Source organism: Platichthys flesus, chromosome 1 (genome assembly GCF_949316205.1).
Source record: "Platichthys flesus chromosome 1, fPlaFle2.1, whole genome shotgun sequence".
Classification (NCBI taxonomy): domain Eukaryota; kingdom Metazoa; phylum Chordata; class Actinopteri; order Pleuronectiformes; family Pleuronectidae; genus Platichthys; species Platichthys flesus.
In genome coordinates, this window is record NC_084945.1 from 30,580,105 (window position 1) to 30,598,442 (window position 18,338).

At 41.7% G+C, this 18,338-nt stretch overlaps 1 protein-coding gene across 1 annotated transcript; it reads right to left on the minus strand.

The window, feature by feature from the left end:
• Positions 1–5,267: 5,267 nt before the first annotated feature.
• Positions 5,268–11,316, minus strand: ccnd1 (cyclin D1). The gene is made up of 5 exons (XM_062391292.1): positions 10,935–11,316; positions 9,375–9,590; positions 8,558–8,717; positions 8,132–8,280; positions 5,268–8,046 (listed from the first exon to the last, which is right to left on the minus strand). The coding sequence occupies exons 1-5, from the start codon at positions 11,130–11,132 to the stop codon at positions 7,891–7,893; spliced, it is 879 nt and encodes a 292-aa protein (XP_062247276.1). The 5' UTR covers positions 11,133–11,316; the 3' UTR covers positions 5,268–7,890.
• Positions 11,317–18,338: the final 7,022 nt, after the last annotated feature.

The window sequence follows — 18,338 nt, forward strand, 5'->3', positions numbered from 1 at the left end:
CATTTGCAGGGCTATCAGACAGTCTTTTGTAAAACATAGAGGTAAGTCAATCTATATAATGATCCTAACATTTCATAGTTCCAGTTTTGTTCCAGGGTCCTGTACAGATAAGACTGGTATGGATTTGGAGGTATTGTTTGCAATTTCAATATTGTATTGTGTCATGATCAGCTACTATGCTCAAACTACAGCTTTTCTTAATACATGGTCATTCGAAGCAGACCTATAGGAATGGTTGTCCATCTGACCACAAATGCATATAATACGACTGAATCTCCGGTGATAAATATTGTCCCACCCAGTTGTTGTACACTCACATCTTTAATGAGCACAGCATACGGTGTTCCCCAGTAGTCGGCCTGGGTCCAATTTAATTTTTCCTCATTATATGCTTCTGTCACATCATAAACAAGCATGGTGTTTCATTTTATTTTCATGCTGATGACATGCAGTTGTACCTGCCTGTTAGACCCAAAGACCCTGGTGTTCATGGTTCTTTAAACAACTGTCTTTCTGAGATTGAGAGCTGGATGTCCAGAAACTCTCTGCAGTTGAACCCAGTCTAAACTGAGATCATTTACAGTTTTTCACAATTGTTAACACACGTTTTTCAAAACAATAACGGCTTTCTCAAAACTGCACACAGACAACTCAAAACCTCACACACAAAATGCTAAACCTGACACTCCCTTTGCAAGATGACTCTTTGCTATCAAATGTCTTACCTGTTCACAAAATGGAACTCGTGTTTTCATTTGGTAGACACAGCCATATTTTCAAATGACATACACATACCATTCATTGAGTACACACAACTAAGCATTTGCTTGCACACTACCAAGCATTTACAGCACACTGAAGTGCATAATTGACAACAAAATCATCGAAATGGAACACACCATATGAATGACAATGACTGGAGAATGATCCATTTCTCCTTTTGTAAAATGTCTGTGTAGACCTACTTTTTTCATAGTCAAACATAAAACAGCACACAAATATGCAGCAAAAAAAGGTTTATTTCGGTACACACAGAGAACAGTACTGTAAACCAGCCTGCCCCCCCCCCCCCTTCCCTCCCCTCCCTCTTCACAAAAATGAATTAGGCATCATGCCCCCAGTTCCTGTCTGGCCAAAGGGCTTCATCCAAACCAAATCACAGGCAATGTTCTCCCTATCCAAGCAGCGTTGGAAGAAACTACTCGAGTGGCGCATGAAGCCCTGACAGGCCTCGATACTCATGTCGCCACAAGCCTCCGCCATGGCCTGAAGCAGTGGGACCCAGTCCTGTGGGTTCCGTTCATACACCTTCCACCTCCAAGCTGAAAATAATTCCTCAGTGGGATTCAGGAAAGGAGAATAAGGTGGAAGGTATAGAACGGGAAAATGTGGGTGGTCCTGGAACCACTCACCCACTTGAAAGCTCACATTGTCCCAGATGATAACGTGAATGATCCGCTGTGGTTCATCTATCTGGCCAGGTGGTACCAGCAGGTCATGCAGGCCAACCAGGAAGACGAGGAGACGGGCAGCGTTATAGCCCCTAGGTGGGCATGACGATGCAAGATCCCATGGTGATTCATTGCAGCACACATTGTGATGTACCCACCACGCTGGCCTGGGACCTCAACAATGGCCCGCTGGCCAATGATGTTTCTGCCCCGTCGCCTCCTCTTCACCAGGTTGAATCCCACCTCATCAATAGAGATGTACTGGTACAAGTCATGAGCTGTGTCATGCTCCTGGATCCGATGACACAGACAGCATGAGAATGCAAGTTACAGTATGGACACAGAGAGGTCAACACAGTGGGCTACAGTGAGACACTGTAGAAAAGGAACAATATTGGATTACAGGTACAATACATGCATGTGTCAGTGCTGAATGTATGGTACTTACAAGCACAAACTCTTGCCGTAACTCCTTCATGCATGTGTTCCATTCTAAAGGGACCCTGAACACTTGTTTCATCCACATGGCATTCCTATGAAGAATGTGGTCCAATGTAGAGACGCTGACGGTCTGGACGTTTCTAAATGTATCATGGTCAGCCAGGATCCTAGTTTTTATTTGTTTGAGTGTGATAGAGTTGTTCTCACAAACCATATCTACAATTTCAGTCTCCTGTTCGGCTGTGTAAATGCAGTGAAATTGCTCAACAGACCTGAATGTTTAGAGAGTTGAGTATTTGTATGTTGTAGGTTGATGCTTTGAGAATTTACTTGAGAAGTGTGTGCAACAACTGAACATTGTATGTAGGGTTTTGACAACAAGGTGATTTGTAATTGACATCAGAGTGTAGTCAGAGTCTAATGCAGATAAGGGAGTGTGAAATAGTGCCAAATTGGGTCAAGCGATTGGTACATGAAGTGAAGGTTGTGCAAATTGTGCCGAATTTGCTTTTTGTGTGTTAACAACTGAGAAAAACTGTAAATTGGACCTGAACACAATACAAAACATATACTGCCATCTGCTGGTCTGTTATTGGATCAACCCTGCTGCAAAGAACCTTGGCATCTTGTTTGACCACAATTTAACTTTAAGCAATACACAACAAAGCTGGTAAAATCATGTTTTTATCTTCTCCCCTGTTAATAGTTTTTTTGGGGATGTTTTTCCTTACTCTTGTTGAGGGTTAAGAACAGATGATTTCGGTTAACCCTAACCTTGTCAAGCCCTATGAGTCCAATTGTAATTTTTTAATATGGGCTATACAAATAACATTTGAAAGAGTGATCTAACGATCCATTCCATTTTATTTTAAGATTTTGCTGATTACGTTTAAACATATATAACATATAACATAGTCAAATCAAAGTCAAATGAAGCAGCAGTTTACAGGGTGAAGAAGTGGGGAATATTAAATAAATGAATATATGTAAAGTAAGTGTATTTGTATGAGTGGGGGAGCAGAATGTACATGGTGACTGTTCAGAGTTTAGAAAAATAACATACTATGTAACATAACTTAACATAACATCGTAACATATAACATAGTCAAGTGAAGCAGCATTTTACAGGGTGAAGGAGTGGGGAATATTCAATTAAATAATATGAATATATGTATAACATCTAACATAGCCAGATCAAAGTCCAAATGAAGCAGCAGTTTACACGGTGAAGAACTGGGGAATATTAAATAAAATGAATATATGTGAAGTAAGTGTATTTGTATGAGTGGGGGAGCAGAATGTACATGGTGAATGTTCAGAGGGTAGAAAAATAACATACTATGTAACATAACTTATAACATAACATCGTAACATATAACAGACGGCAACATATGCCAGACGGCAGCAGTGTGAGAAGTCCACAGCCTGGGTGGCTCTGGTTTCTTGATGATCTTCAGTGCAGCCAATGATGCGCTCCACTGTCTTTACCACCCTCTGTAGGGCCTTGCGATCAGCAGCGGAGCAGCTACCATACCAGGCAGTAAGGCCTGAGAGGATGCTCTCAATGGTGCACCTGTAAAAGTTTGTTAAAGTTTTTGCAGCCATGCCAAACTTCTTGAGTCTCCTCAGGAAGTATTAGCGAGTTGAGAGAATTGAGGGAGTTACAATAGTCTAGGCGTGAGATGACCAGAGCCTGGACCAGAACTTGCGCCGCCTTCTGAGTGAGAAAGGGACATATTCTCCTGAAGTTGTGCAGCATGAATCTACAGAGGCGTGTTGGCAGTAAGGGAGAGTTGACTGTCGAGTGTATGAATACTGATAAATTTGGGTAAAGCAAATCACGGTTGGGTATAAATTCAAGGGCCTAAAAATCATTCTGGTGTAACCTTAGATTTGTTAACAGTGTAGCAGCTTTGCAGGGTAAATGTGACACACCCTCCATCTCTGTCAAACCAAGATACTCTTCCTTACACCCCACATCAATATCCATACACACCATACCTACTTTCACATCCCCCTTCAAGGTGAGAGCATCATTCAATACATTTGTGACCTCGATCGGCATGATGCCCTGTTCCACGTTGTAATGATCGTGGTAACCATGATATTGCAATTTTGAAACAGTGATTCAGCAGGCTCCAGCATGCCCTCTCAACCAGGCCATATAACAGCTAGTGCCGAACCAGGTCTATCTTGCCAACATATTAAGGGTAAAGTCATCCGCAGTGATATATGCGCTACTGGCCAGCCTCCTCAAAGCATTCCCAAACTCCTTAGCTGTCTTGTTCAGCTGCTGGCATCAGCCAATAAAGCTAGCCCTGCTCTATTTCCCATTGTCACATGGCTAAAACATCTTTTCATGGCTGCCTTGAGCAATGTAAAGTTGTTCTTAGCCTCCCTGGGAAACCCATTGCACATTTCCCTTGCATTACCTGTTAATCAAAATGTAGGTGCCTGATCCCAATGATTAACCTCAGCAGACAAATCTAACAAATCAGACGACTTGTGGCCTACTCCTGTATATGCTTGCGGCCTGAAGATTGGGTGGAGAATGGTAATAGTTTGTATTCCTAGTCGTGGGCAGCTGTGGCTCATGGGGTAGAGCGGTCATCGTCTGACCAAAATGTCAGAAGTTTGAATCTAGTCTCCCAAATTCCGCATGCAAGTTTCTTTGGACAAGATATTAAACCCCAAATTGCCCCTTCTTATATAAAGTACTGCACATATATGTGGTAAATGCCTTTGTATTTATATAGCGCTTTTCTAGTCTTGAAGACCACTCAAAGCACTTTTCAGTACCGTTTTACATTCACCCATTCACGCACACATTCATACAGTGCATCTATTCCCAGCACTTTGTTATTCTAGGGGGGGGGGGCATTCAGGGTTCAGCATCTTGCCCAAGGGCACTTCGGCAAGCAGATGGGTCAGACTGGGGATTGAACTACCGACCTTCAGGTAGGAGGACAACCAATCTACCCCTCAGCCACAGCAACCCAAATGAGGTCCAAAGGGTATGGGGCCCTTTCCTAAAATACTTTCAGAACCTTGAGTCGAGCCCTTGTCATGGTCCTTTGGTATTATAAAAGTATTACTGCTATTACTGTTGTTAATTATACATTTTTCTTACTTTATAGATCTGTTTGTTTTGGGTTTCGTTTATCATCTGTCCCTCAGTTGACCTCTGCTAGTATTATACTATGAATAACCGTATTATTCTCCAATAAAAATATTCACCTGAAAACAAAATTAAGTAGACCTTGGGACTTGGCCATAGACATTGTCTTCTTTCCCAACTCTACTATCTCCTCGTCATGTGAACTCAATAACTTGTGTTCAAGATTAGCAATTTATTTTCAGCATCAATGCATGCAGTGAGTTCCCTTCATTCCATCTGCAGAAGCGACAGCCACTTCACCAAACTCCATCTACAACATGTTTTATTGTGTAGTTGACGCAAATAACTCACTGTTCCAGCTGAAGACAACTGGCATGAAGTAAACAACTGTAAGGAATGATTTGTAAAAACAAAACAAAAAAAGGTCTATGGCTTACTGAGCAAGACACTGAATCTATTTATATACTCAAATCACTTAACCAAAAGTTTGAAACAAGAAACAAAAAGCTTTTTTTCCTTTCATAAATATAAAAAAAGGGGGAGGAAGGAAGGCAACTATGTGCCTAAAGGGGGAAACAGTCTCTTTCACCGAGACAGCTTCACACTCCCATTTACTGTTATGGCACCAGCATCAAAAAATGCCATGGCATTGTGGGTTTCCTTCATGGATGTTTCACCTCAAACAGATTTAACAGAGCAAGTAGGTACTGAACCAACAAGTAGAATAGAATAAGAGCTAAACAAAGACAAATACCTAAATTAGATATATATATGTTGACCGTGACTTGAGGTATTGTGGATCAAAGCATTTCAGTACATTGTCTAGTTTTTCCTTGTTTTTTGGAATAGTATTGAGAATCATATTACATAATTAGAAAAAACAAAAATGTATCACATATGATCTACATAAAAGCTGAGGGTGTAAATAACAAATTTTTACTATTCGAAAATTCCAAACTAGAATGGCAGAATATTGACATTTATGTATAAAAATGTAGCAGCAAACATGAGAAAAGCATTGATTTAAATCCATAACATTTTTTTTTTACATGTAGCTGGAATTTATTTCCTATAGCAGCAGAATACAGGGAGTGTTTCTCTCCTATTCTCTATCCTTAATGTACAATCAGAAAACTAATTCACAGGGTTCCTACATAGTTAGACACACTGAAAATTAAGTCCTGTGTAGGAACCCTGACTTGACAGAGTAAGGACACACCTCACTGTTGAGCCATAACCTTTGTTGCTCTTTGTTGTCTCACCCGTTTGTACTCTTGTCAAGTTTGCTCATCTTTTTAAGCAGGTCCCCAAAAAATGCAGGCCATGTCTTTTAGGTTTGTGCAAAATCACATCAATAGTTTCAACGCTCACCCTTTCTTCTAAGCTCCATCCAAGAGTCCATGTGCAGTATTTGAACAGAGCTGGAACAATGGAGGAGATGCTCCCTTGGCAATTTAGAGTCAGAGTGGAGTTTTAGGTTTATAAGCATTGATGGCAAAGCTGCTCTTGAGTTAAATGTCAGTAGGTGAAGCCTGGCTAGCAAACTTGAAAATCCAAGCTTTAATGAAAAAGAAGAAAAAAAAAGTATTATTTTAACTCTTACATTAGCTTCTGTGAGCCTTTGGCTCTGCACACCGAAGATCACCTAACAATGACATATCTTAAAATGCAGGTGAGGCTCTGCCTGTGTGAAATATTTGTTGGACAAAAACTCCAACCTGAGATTTAAAAGGCATGTTAAGTGATCCACTGACTGTATGAAACATAAATCAGTGTCCAGCAGCATTCAGTTTTGTTTTAAAAAGTAGGTTTGCCACGCTGGTCACTTTTGTGAATGAATCATTTGTACGCTGGTAACAACTGGTCAAAGCCCCATTCCATTTTCATGCTGTTTCACAAACTTTATCACGGTGTTCTTTTTAGACAAGCCAGCAGTGCTGACCAAAAGTGCTTTAAAAAAAACCAAAGCTGGAATGGTTTTAAGTTTAACTAATCAGACAAAGACAATATAACTAGATGTGGATTGCTCTGCTTTTGTGTGCATCTACTTGATCTTATCAAATTGTAGTGAGGTGAAAACGGTTAAGTGCAACCAACAACTGAACACAGAACCAACAAATGAACACAGAATTCCATTTGTACACACCTTAACCTCAGCAGTCCACAGTCCACAGGGTGGTAAAACAGAGCTTCTCACACTAGGTTTGGAAGAGGTATAAGACTAATTGATAGAAGTGTCAAAAGGATATATAATAAAGTGACTAAACATAAGCAATCAGGGATATATGACTGTCTACACGGCAACAACACAAAAAAGACGAGCTTAAACAGGAAGTCTAAAACATTCTAGGTACAACAAAGATATGAAAAGAAGGCCTATTCTCTATAGTACATTTCAGATGAAGACCTGAAGACAAACTACAAAGCTACTTTCTTGACGCTTTGTGATGTTTTAGTAGGCAAGGTGAGTCTGCTGTAATTGTATCATTCCTAATTTAACATTTTAGGAAACAAGAATAAAACAACAAGTAAAAGTGTTTTTTGTGGCTTCACTTCCAGCCCACACAGGTCATCAATATTCATAGTTTTTCTCCTGGCACTTGTCTAGTGTTTAGTTCATTTCCAAGGATGGGAGGGGACACTAGCAGGAAATGTAACGTGGGGTTTACTGCAGGGCCTGCAGAGGGCGCTCTGTCCCTTTTTGGCAGTCATAGCAGATGTCGTGACATGTTGGATAGGATAGTAGACCAACAGGTTGAAGAGGCATGAGGGGCTGATTTAAACTAGGGCACACACCTCTCCTCAGCAGTCTCTTCAACAACCTCTATCCATAACTGATCTTCGATCATCAGGTCATCGTGCAACGCAGCTGTTGATAATTCAGATGTTTATGTCTCTGACGTCTGTTGGAGTGCAGGACAGGTCCACGTCGTCGTCCATTAGTTTGGTTTCTGTTGTGCTGCTATGTTGCTGAGCCTGCTGCAGGCTCAACTCTAGCAAAGACTCTATCTGCTCCTGACATGAACGTAGGCAGTCCTGCAAGCAAAACAAAATCAACACTGAACCAAGACATTGAAAAACCCATTCAAATATGGCTTTGGGAGTGTGACCGTTTGCATACCGGGTCACTGCGAATGACTTGTGACAGGAAGTTGGTGAGGTTTTGGGAGGACAAGGAGGCATCTTGACTCTTCAGGTAGAGACCTTGAACAGCTGCAACCACACTTCCCGCTGCCACCATTGATGGAGGACTGGCAATGAAGTTAACATCTATTGGACAAAACACAGTTTTAATATACTAAAATATCCCTCATGACAGCTTGTCTGTCCGAACACAAATGACAGTTGAACAACTGTTTTCATGCTCTCTCTCTCTCTCTCTGCCACCCACAAAGAGGCTGGTTCTACTAGAGGTTTATTTTTATCCCACAGTCGCTAAAATGGTTGTTCATTGTGGGAACTGATGGGGCTATACAAATAATGCATGTATATATTTTGTCTGTTCATATAGAAAGCAGAACTTCCTAGATCGACATGGGTGCATTACCTGTAGCACAGAGTGCAACAAAGGTCTGGGCATGCTTCCTCAGGATCTGCTTGGTGGACGGGTAGATCTTCAGCTTGGACAGGAAGTGATCAATGAAGTCGTGGGGTGTGACTGAAGCCAGATCCCACTTCAGCTTGTTGAGAACCAGCAGTTCCATTTGCTGTGGATGGACCAGACCAAACACATTCACTTAAACTGACCCACTTGCTGCAAGAGAAAAATTAGCTACTCCTCACATCTGCTGTATCGTTCGCTTACTACAGCAGTCACACTTTGTCATTTCACCACCATATTGACTACAACCAAGGTTCTTATATGACTTTTTTCATTATTTAAATTATTCTAACATCATTTGCATCTCTAAATACTACATGCACATGAAATATCAGGAACCGTCTCCACCTAGATGGAATCACAGCAATGGTAACAGAAACATCAATAACTCAACAGAGAACAGTGAGACTGTGGTTTTTCATGTTCAGTGCACCTCTACCATGAAGCCACTGGCTGTCGCTGTGAGTCTGGGTTTTCTTGGCAGTCACTGAGACCATTCATGAAATAAGAGAGGCCTTCTAGTCACCATGGAAAAGTCTCAGACGGTAATTTAGCCACCACTGCACCAAAGCTGCGTTTCTATTTTCTTCAATTTACCCATATTTATTTGTGTTGTTTCAACAAAATGTATACTTAATGATCACGTGACATTGACAAATCAGATCAAGTGTTATACTGTTCTGGTCATGTGCTCTCCAATGTTTGCTGCTAATGTAGGTACAATGTGTGTTATACATCATCCATGACTGCAGACGGCAATTACCAGTAGTTCTCCAGGCTGAATGGAGTTGTCTGTGTAGATACAGAGTTTCTCTGCTGTTAAGGGAACGGTCTCCTTCATCTTAGATGCTAGAAACATGCATGTGGCTCCCAGCAGCTGTAGTCGGGTTTTCCTGGTGGCCTCCACTGATAAAAATCTGTCCAAATAGTTCATAGCTAGGGGGAAAACCTCCTCCTCGCATTTCTGTTCTTCGCAGACCTGAGAGGTGAGAGAAACACTTAGAGGTTGCGGTTGCTTTGTTGAAACATTCTTACATTAAAAAGTAAATGAATTAGAAGTTTTTTCCCCCACTGGCTCTTTTTTATACCAAACACATCTGTACTGATCCAACAGCTGCTCATAATCATCGTAAATAAATTCAACAGAAATGTAACGTTTTATGCACTTAATTTGTTGGATTTAAGAAATCATATAGTATGTGTAGCACACAACTGAATATAAACAAAATTTCGTATTCAACTGAAAACGCCTGGAATATATGAGATCCATTTTAGTGTTAAAACAACCTGCTGGAGTAAACAGGCGAGGATTTGTTTGCAGTCAGTTCAGACTAAGACACAAAGGTGGCGTCGATGCAAGTTTCACTCTCTAATTTCACCTTCGTCATCTTTTCAAAAAATATTTATAAATATAAAAAAATTCTCAGAGAGAGCACAATTAGCTTGAAAATGTAACACATCGAACGCTTGGTCGAATGAGGCGAAAATTTGTCGACTTGTAAATCGTTTGGTTTAAAAAATATATATATATAATTTCTCGGACTGAGCTCTTTTAACATGCTGCGGGTGCACTTCCCCGGCTCCGCGGCGCGCTGTTTCAGAAATTATTTAGAAATATTTAACTAGAGATAATTCAATCGAAAACTTAATGTAAATGTTGACAAACATTTGATGTATCAAAACCGACGTGTAAAACGAATCAAACGCTTCAGCACATATTAAAAAACTGGTTTCCCCCCGCGGCAACCTTCACAGACTCCTGAGAAGCATAACAAAGTTGAGCCGTGGGTTCCAGTTGAGCAAGCTGCAGCAGTCCCCATGTTTCAGTGTCAGGACAGAGATGCTTCTCTGACTCATTTAACACATTCACTGTCATAGTTACTGGTGTTAAATTATCAAAGACATTTAAATCCTTCTTATTTACGACGACAAAGATGGCGCATAATACTGGCACGGTCTAGACTGCATACGTGTACATTGCTGTTATTTGGGAATATTTTCTCAATTAATACAAAATCTGACATTTCATGACCATTGGGTGAATATAGGTGGAGAAACAATCAAACACAAAGTCGTTTTCGGTGCAAAATTACTGCAATCTGTATCCAATGCTCCTGTTAACTGCGAGGACCACCCAGCACTTGAGAGGACATACTTCTCAGAGCGTTTATGTAACGTGTGAATGTGAACAGCCACGAGCCTCTCGAAACTCAAAACTGTCACATCTACACTCACGTCTCATGTTTTCATGTACAATAGCGACAGCCCCACCGCTTAGCACCAATACCCATGCACATAACAATTGTAGTAAGGAAAAACAAACCTCTAACATCCATGTGGAAACTATTTTCCGCATTTTAGGAATAATATCTTTCTGAACACACTTGAAGTAGTTTGGAGACGGTAGGTAAGTTTCCTCTGCCTTCAGCATGGTGCGGAGAACTCGATCGTTGAGCAGGTTGACGTCCTGGTAGGCTCTCCTGATGGAGTCCACCTCGCAGCACAGTAGCTGGTCCTCCATGCTGCGATTTATATAATCACCGCAGATGTAATGATGTTGAGAGGTCAGTGTGTGGAAGCAGGGACAGGCGGTAGCAATCGGGTGGCTGCACTCAAATTGTTTTAAATCACGTTCTTTTTGCTACTGCTGCTCCTACGGCGTGCGCGAGCCCTCTGAAGAACACAACGCTGCCTTCCGCCGGACAAAAAACCTTGCCTCACGACCATGATTGTGCGCGCGCACACACATGCATACACAAAGTGTGGTGGCTTGTGCACGCTAAGGGGGAGGAGGCAATGGGTGCGCGCTTTGACGTCAGCTGTTGTGAAGATGGGGGGGGGGTCAAAGAGACAGGCAGTCTGCTAGTGAGCGCGCGAGGAAGGGATTCGATTATATAGATATATACAAGGAAAGAGAGAGGGGGATGGGGTGCACCCCCTCTCCACCATAGCCAGTTAACTTCTGAAGAGGAGGTAGGAGGCCCGGGGCTGAGTCTAGGGAACGTCTGGTTAAAAGCGGACCAAGGAGAGCTGGTGGGTCAGCGTCGATAGGGGGGGACCACGGCCCCCCCCCCCCTTTCCGTCTTACTGTATGTGCTTCAGACTGAAAGAAAGCAGCAGCTCTCTCAGAAAGCATGAGGTGACCACATGGGACAATAAACTAGACTCAAACTCACCATGGTGCTTTTTCACATTTACATTTACTCACGCTCCAAATAGCACAGGGGCTGGATTGCCTACTACACGTTTATTAGACCAGTCAACATTTTACAGGCTAATTGTCAACCCAGTGTTACTTAGTAGTTAAGAATATTTCAAACATAATGGTTCAATAAGAGAAAGAGACATGGCCACTATTATCCTACACCTGACCACTGTTAACCTAATGTGCATAAAGTAGTTAAATTAACAACCTCAGACTGAATCCCGTTTGAAGACTTTTTTTTCACAAGTACAAACACTAATGCAAACACACACACAAACGGAGGAGACTGTAGTTGCACCAATCAGAGGAACTGTTGTTACTAAAGTCAGCATTACTTTCATGTGGGGAAAACCTTAGTTCACTGTAAAGATGACATAGTTATTGATAACCAGAATGAAGGTCTTTTGACACTGTATAATAGTTTAAATAATTAAAAGAGACATTTCGTTATGCACAGCACTTTTTTCTCTACATGCATGCTTCTTTATTCACCCACAACCTGAAACCATTGAGTTGGACCGGAGAAGGCAAATCAATTAATTCAGGATTCATATATTCTACAACCTGTTGTTTACACAATGTACACCACTCAGGCCCTGTTAGTTGTAACTGACTTAGTTATTTAAGTTAAAATCAGCCATTCAGTTTTTTTTGTGCACATTTGAATGTAGTTTCAATTTGAATAGGAGCTTTTCACATTCCTGAAATTCCTGTCTGGGCTATTGGTGGACTACCGTAATAACTGGAGTGTAGAGTCAGTTCATACCATATCACCAATCTGTTGTTTTTGGGGTAAAAAATACATAATTGTTCTTTATGCAAAATATGTATTCACCATGCATTTACATGTTTAGCTGAACTGTGAACATGTTGATTTTTCCAAACATTTTAACTCTTAATCACCTTTACCCGCACTACATTTGTGTCCTGGCTCATAAATGTTTTCTTTTCCTACACATACTGTATATATTTATAATAAAATTTGTTGTATGACATTTACCAATGAGTCTTCCTCCTGTAAAATACACTGTTGAACTCAAACTGATCTAAACTACCTTACCATCACAGGTCTGTTGATGACCTTATTCAAAATATCAGGTGAGTACTGTATTTACATGCATTTTGTAGCAATTTACTTGCAGCACTTAACTAACTTCTTTTAATTTCATTATTTTTAAAAACGTTTGTTAATGGCAATGTGTTGAAAATAACTGCTGACACAGAAGGTCAGAAAAACAGCAAGCAGCAGTTAGTTCAACCCACTTGTTACTGATACAGGCTTTCTCTGGCAAACAAAGGGAGCTAGAGCATGTGACTTTTGCAGTGAGGCTTTTCTAGCAGCTTTATGGTAATAGGGGAAGGAAGTGTTTAAAGGGACAGCAAAGAGCTGAAGTGAAACCAGCAGGACACAGACTGGTTTAGACTACTGATCTCACCACCACCGCCCATGGTTACAAAATAAATTACTTAACAAGGTTGTGATTTTCAACATCAAGTCCATTGATACTGCTTTAGTTTTTTACTTTCTTTCACTTGTCCTGCCATGTGATGTTTTCACATTTTTACTCCTTTGTGTCGTCATTTTGCTTAAATTACTATCTGATTTCAACCATTTGTTGAATTGGCTCGACTAAAATGTTTAAGGCAGATGTATAATATATAATGCAGATTTACTTGTCTTGTGCTCTCTTGAGAGGTGAATGTCAGTGCTTGCGATGTGGATGATTGAAGAAATATAAAAAGGAACAGAAAGAACATCTAGTGATACTGTTAGGATTTCAATATTTTACCTAGTCTCTGTCTGACTGAACTCTAAATGAATAAAGATAGAAGCAGTTTGAGCCAGATAAGGCCTTCACGCAAATGATTAATAATAACCTTTTCCTTCCTAGTGTGTAATCTTGAAATTAGAATGTGTGAGGGTCACAGCTCTGTTTCGTTGTTTTGGTTAAATTGTTTTGAATGTCTGTACAAACAGAACATTGTTTTGATATAGCAAGAACACAATAATCTTTTCTCAAATTGTCAACACCATTGGCCCACATGCCATCAGCTGTGTCAAGGCCTTGGGAGTGGCTCCTTGTCACTTCCTTATTCCAATACCAAGAGGATGGCCTACGCCTGCGCACTTTCGAGGAGGAAGAACCAAGACCTACTGTTATAAAATAGACAGGCGCCGGCTGTTTGATGCGTTCTGATGGGTCTCGTGTTCTGATGCGACTTGTTGGATGCCCATTGCTTTGCTGATTGATACCTTTCATTGCTTTCTAAATAAATACTTGATTGAACAAACCGAGTTCGGCTCATCTTCTCATATTTAGGATAAACCAACACGCCTGACACTACCTCAAATGAAAATACAGAGGTTCCTAGGATATATTTTTCTATTGTCTAAACATACAGCTATTAACCATTATAATATCATTATTATAAGGTCGCTTTTTGATATGGTTTGCATACAATGTTCACAAATGAAGACTTCAGCTTACAGTTGATTTAAGAGTTTCACTTGGTGCACAAGCCTCAGTCTCTGGAGCAGTAAAACACACTTCACACTGTCCACATTCATTCAAGTCCCAGCTCTTCGTTCGTCGTCGACTTATGTCAAATTGCCTGCTGTGTAGCCCACACACATCTGTTTTCATCATCAAATGCATGCATTTTCTCACCCCCAACCATTCATTCATCTGTTTCCTCATCCTACCTTTCATTTAGTCAGTGGTGTAGCTGTTTGTGTGTGCTTTCATCTCCAACTCCCCCATTCTATTTTACTTCATTCTGTGCACCTTCTCCACTAAAGGCTGGCACATGCTTCTGCAACTGCGTCTGCGGCTTTTCAAGCAGCTGTGTCGGAGTATTTTTTTTTGTCGAAGACGGCCCTAGAGCGACTTCTTTGTGTGTGGCAGTCGTCGTCGACTGTGTAATAACATCGCCACTGCGGCTCCTCATAGCCTTTTTCTGGCGGACAAATCTGCCAGTCAGTGACAGGTTATGCAAGTGGTCATACTTCCGGATCTCTTCTGCTAAACAGTCTTCTATTTGGTCCCTATTCGTTCTTCTAAATCTTCCGTGGTTTCTGCCGGTATTATGGGGCATGAAACCGGAAATGCGACTCCGGAAAGGACGTAGTAAGCAGACCAATCACAGCCTTGCGGGCTTCGTGAGGTTTGCGGAGCTTTGCGGTATAGTTAGAAAAATTGGGCGATGCACGCAAGCACGTAAGAAGGGGTACGTAAGCATGTAAGTTGCCCGCAAGGGCTCTTGCGCTTGCTGATCAGCTGTGTCTCCTGGGCAAACGTTGATCACACAGCGATGATGTCCAATCGTGACTCCAGATCGTTCCGGTCACTTTAAGCCTGATGTCCTGTTCTGTGGACGTCACGTTATGTCTGGTGTTGTGTAGCAGGTTAAAACATAAACTCAAGAGCGATGTTAAAAACACAAAGTAAACTTCAGTCCTGTACGTATCCTAATAACTTGATCAGTGATGGTTTTTATTGTTGAAGTGTAAAGTGAGCGCAGGTCAGAGGGGGGTTGAGGAGTTAGCACACTCCGAAAGAGACTCTGACACGGGACTACCTCACCTTTGATGAGCGTTCTGGTCCTTAAGCAGCGGTGGTTGTAAACATTACCCAACCTGACATGGTTGTAACTCTATTCCAGCCACAGGATTCATTCAGCCCAGTGCTGTTCTCATTGTCATTGGCTGTATGTGTTGTGTTAAAACAAGGATGGCATGAATTCTATAGAAATTCTATCGACCTTGTCTTATATTTCAATCAAGGAAAGTTATATCACGATAATTCTCTTTATCTGTTTTATCGCCTAGTCCTAGTGGTACATAAAGGAAATAGGCGAGACTCTGCAACCATATTTATGCGTCTGCGTCAAAACTACACCATAGGTATGTACGTAGCCTGTGCACTTTGCCGAGTATTCACAGCTGTGCGTAGGTATGTGTGTGAGTCGCGCTGCATTACACCGCCGAAGCGCTAGTGGCGGTAGAGTTTCTATGTTGGTGTTGAGTGTCAGGTTATTTACAAATTCTCAGGCAATGAAGAGAAGGACGTTGTCTGTGTTCGTTTCTTTTTTGGGGAGGTACACATCAGGGTATGGTGTAGGACCCTACATAGAGTACACGTCTACATTATATAACATTTCATTTAACTGACGCTCTTATTCAAAGCGACTTGAAATAAGTGCATTCAACCCCGAGGGTACATACCCAGGACAAGAAAGTACAATTTCTATAAAATAAAGCAAAACTACAAAGTGCTATAATTAAGTGCCATTTAAGTGCTACTCAATTGTGTTAGTATTTTTTCTTATTCTTATTCAAGGTAAAGTCGGAAGAAGTATGTTTTTAGTTTGCGGCTGAAGATGTGTAAACTTTCTGATGTCTGGATGTCAATGGGGAGCTGGTTCCACCATTTAGGAGCCAGGAGAGCAAACAGTCGTGATTTTGATGAGTGTGTAGCTAGCAGTGAGAGAGCAACGAGCCGATTGGCCGAAGCAGAGCGAAGTGAACGTGTTGGGGTGTAACGTTTGACCATGTCCTGGATTTAGACTGGACCTGATCCGTTCACAGCATGGTAGGCAAGTACCGAGGTTCCGAGGAGCGGAGTCTACATATAGGTGTCGACTTCAATGGAGAAGCATGAATCGGGCAGTGTGAAGGGATGTTACAGTGGGGTCATTTGGCTTCACCCTCATTCTATTTCTAGCTTTGAGGTACTGATGCCTTCGTATTCTCTCTCTCTCTCTCACACACACACACACACACACACACGCACATACACACAAACACACAGTTTGTGAAGGCTTCCTTTGAGCCTGTCGAAGGGACAGGGTGAAAAAAAGACTGCAGAGAAAGAGGGTTTTTCCTTTTAATGAAACTTCATTCTCAGCTGAAGGCAGGACTACAATGATCCTGCAAAGATGGATAGGGAGATTTTCCTGTGTAGTTATCCGCATACACAGATTTGCAAGGTCAACCTGGGCGTGTGTGTGTGGGTGTGACTGGTTGTGTATGTCCTACACCACAACTGACATAACAGTATCTCTGTACTGGCTAGATGGGTAGGTGGGCAGGCCAATGTAGGGCCAAGGGCAATGATAAGAATGGGTCAGTGGGAGTATGTGAGGCGGTTAGGGTCGATGAACTGCATTAATCCCATATCTGTTATGGTGTGAGTCAGGTTTGGACCCCAAAGCAGACACAGACGGGTAGGTTGTAGAAGAATGAACAGAGTTTATTGTAGAAGAGGTTGGTGCAGGCTGGGGCGGCTGGGTGCTGGCTGGCTGGGTGATCCCAGACGAGACCAAGATGAGGCGCAGAGCGGAGAGTCACACCGAGATTCTGCGTAGGGGGAAAAACACAAGTAAGATGGTTTCCAAAAGCAGTTTGAGGTTGAGAGCTTCTGCAGCGCAATTGCTACCATCGGAGACGGAATAATCCAGCACTGAAGTGGTGGAACGACCAGGCCTTTATGGAGGGGATGATGAGTTGAGATTGAGAGCAGGTGTGTCTCGTCCGTAGCAGCAGGAGCTAGCCACGCCCCCTGCCACACCCAACCTGCACAGGGAGAAGAAGAAGGGAAGGAGGAGAAACAACAAAACCACTGACAGCAGCAAACAATCCTCACAATATCTCTCTGACAGACACACATGCCAAAGCTTGTGCTGGTTAATGATGCTTCTGGTAAGAAAGCGGTGAAATACACATAAAAGCCACTGCCGAAAATTTCTAGAGAGTTTGTGGTGATAAGAGTTTACACCAGTGCCTGTGTGTTGTCAATAAAATCAGGTGATCTCTGCAGTGGAGTAAAACATAATTTCCTATCTCTGTCTGCTACACCTGGCTGCTGAACCGGAATAATTCTGAGATTTGATACTGTTGTCAATGTGTCTTTGAAGAAAACCTCCCGCAGTGTTCAGCAGGTTTGAATGGCAAACTGCGGCTAAGCTCATAGTCAATTCTCCACATTTTACATCCAGGTCATGTGAGAAAACGGCTCGAAAGAGACACAAACTCATCACAGTTGTGTGCATTGGGTGCTGCGTTGACAAGATCCTGAGAATGAAATATTTGACATTCGGTAAGGTCAGGGTCCCAGCTGGTTCAAAGTGGCTTCATTTCGTGCCTCATTGACACTTTCTAAATTGCAATAAATTATTTGAAAAGTAATGTTTTCATCTGGGCATTTGGTAATTTCTATTTATATAATTTAACATCACATTTTAGAACACATCATGTAATGCTTGGAACTGGAGCCAGTTCATATTGCATTCCCATTTTAAGCACTGTTGAGTTTCAGGTAGATATTCCTCTCCTTTGGCAGACAGACCCTGATTTTTTTCATTTTTTCTGTAGGTTTGGCTTGAATAAATGAACTGGGAATGAGTGGCATTGCTAGTGTGGCTGAGCAGATTACAAGACAGAAGAGATGCATAAGCCATTTTCAGATAGGACCTATAGAGGAACTCCAGAGAATTTGGTCCGGACTTTATCCAGACGTTTCC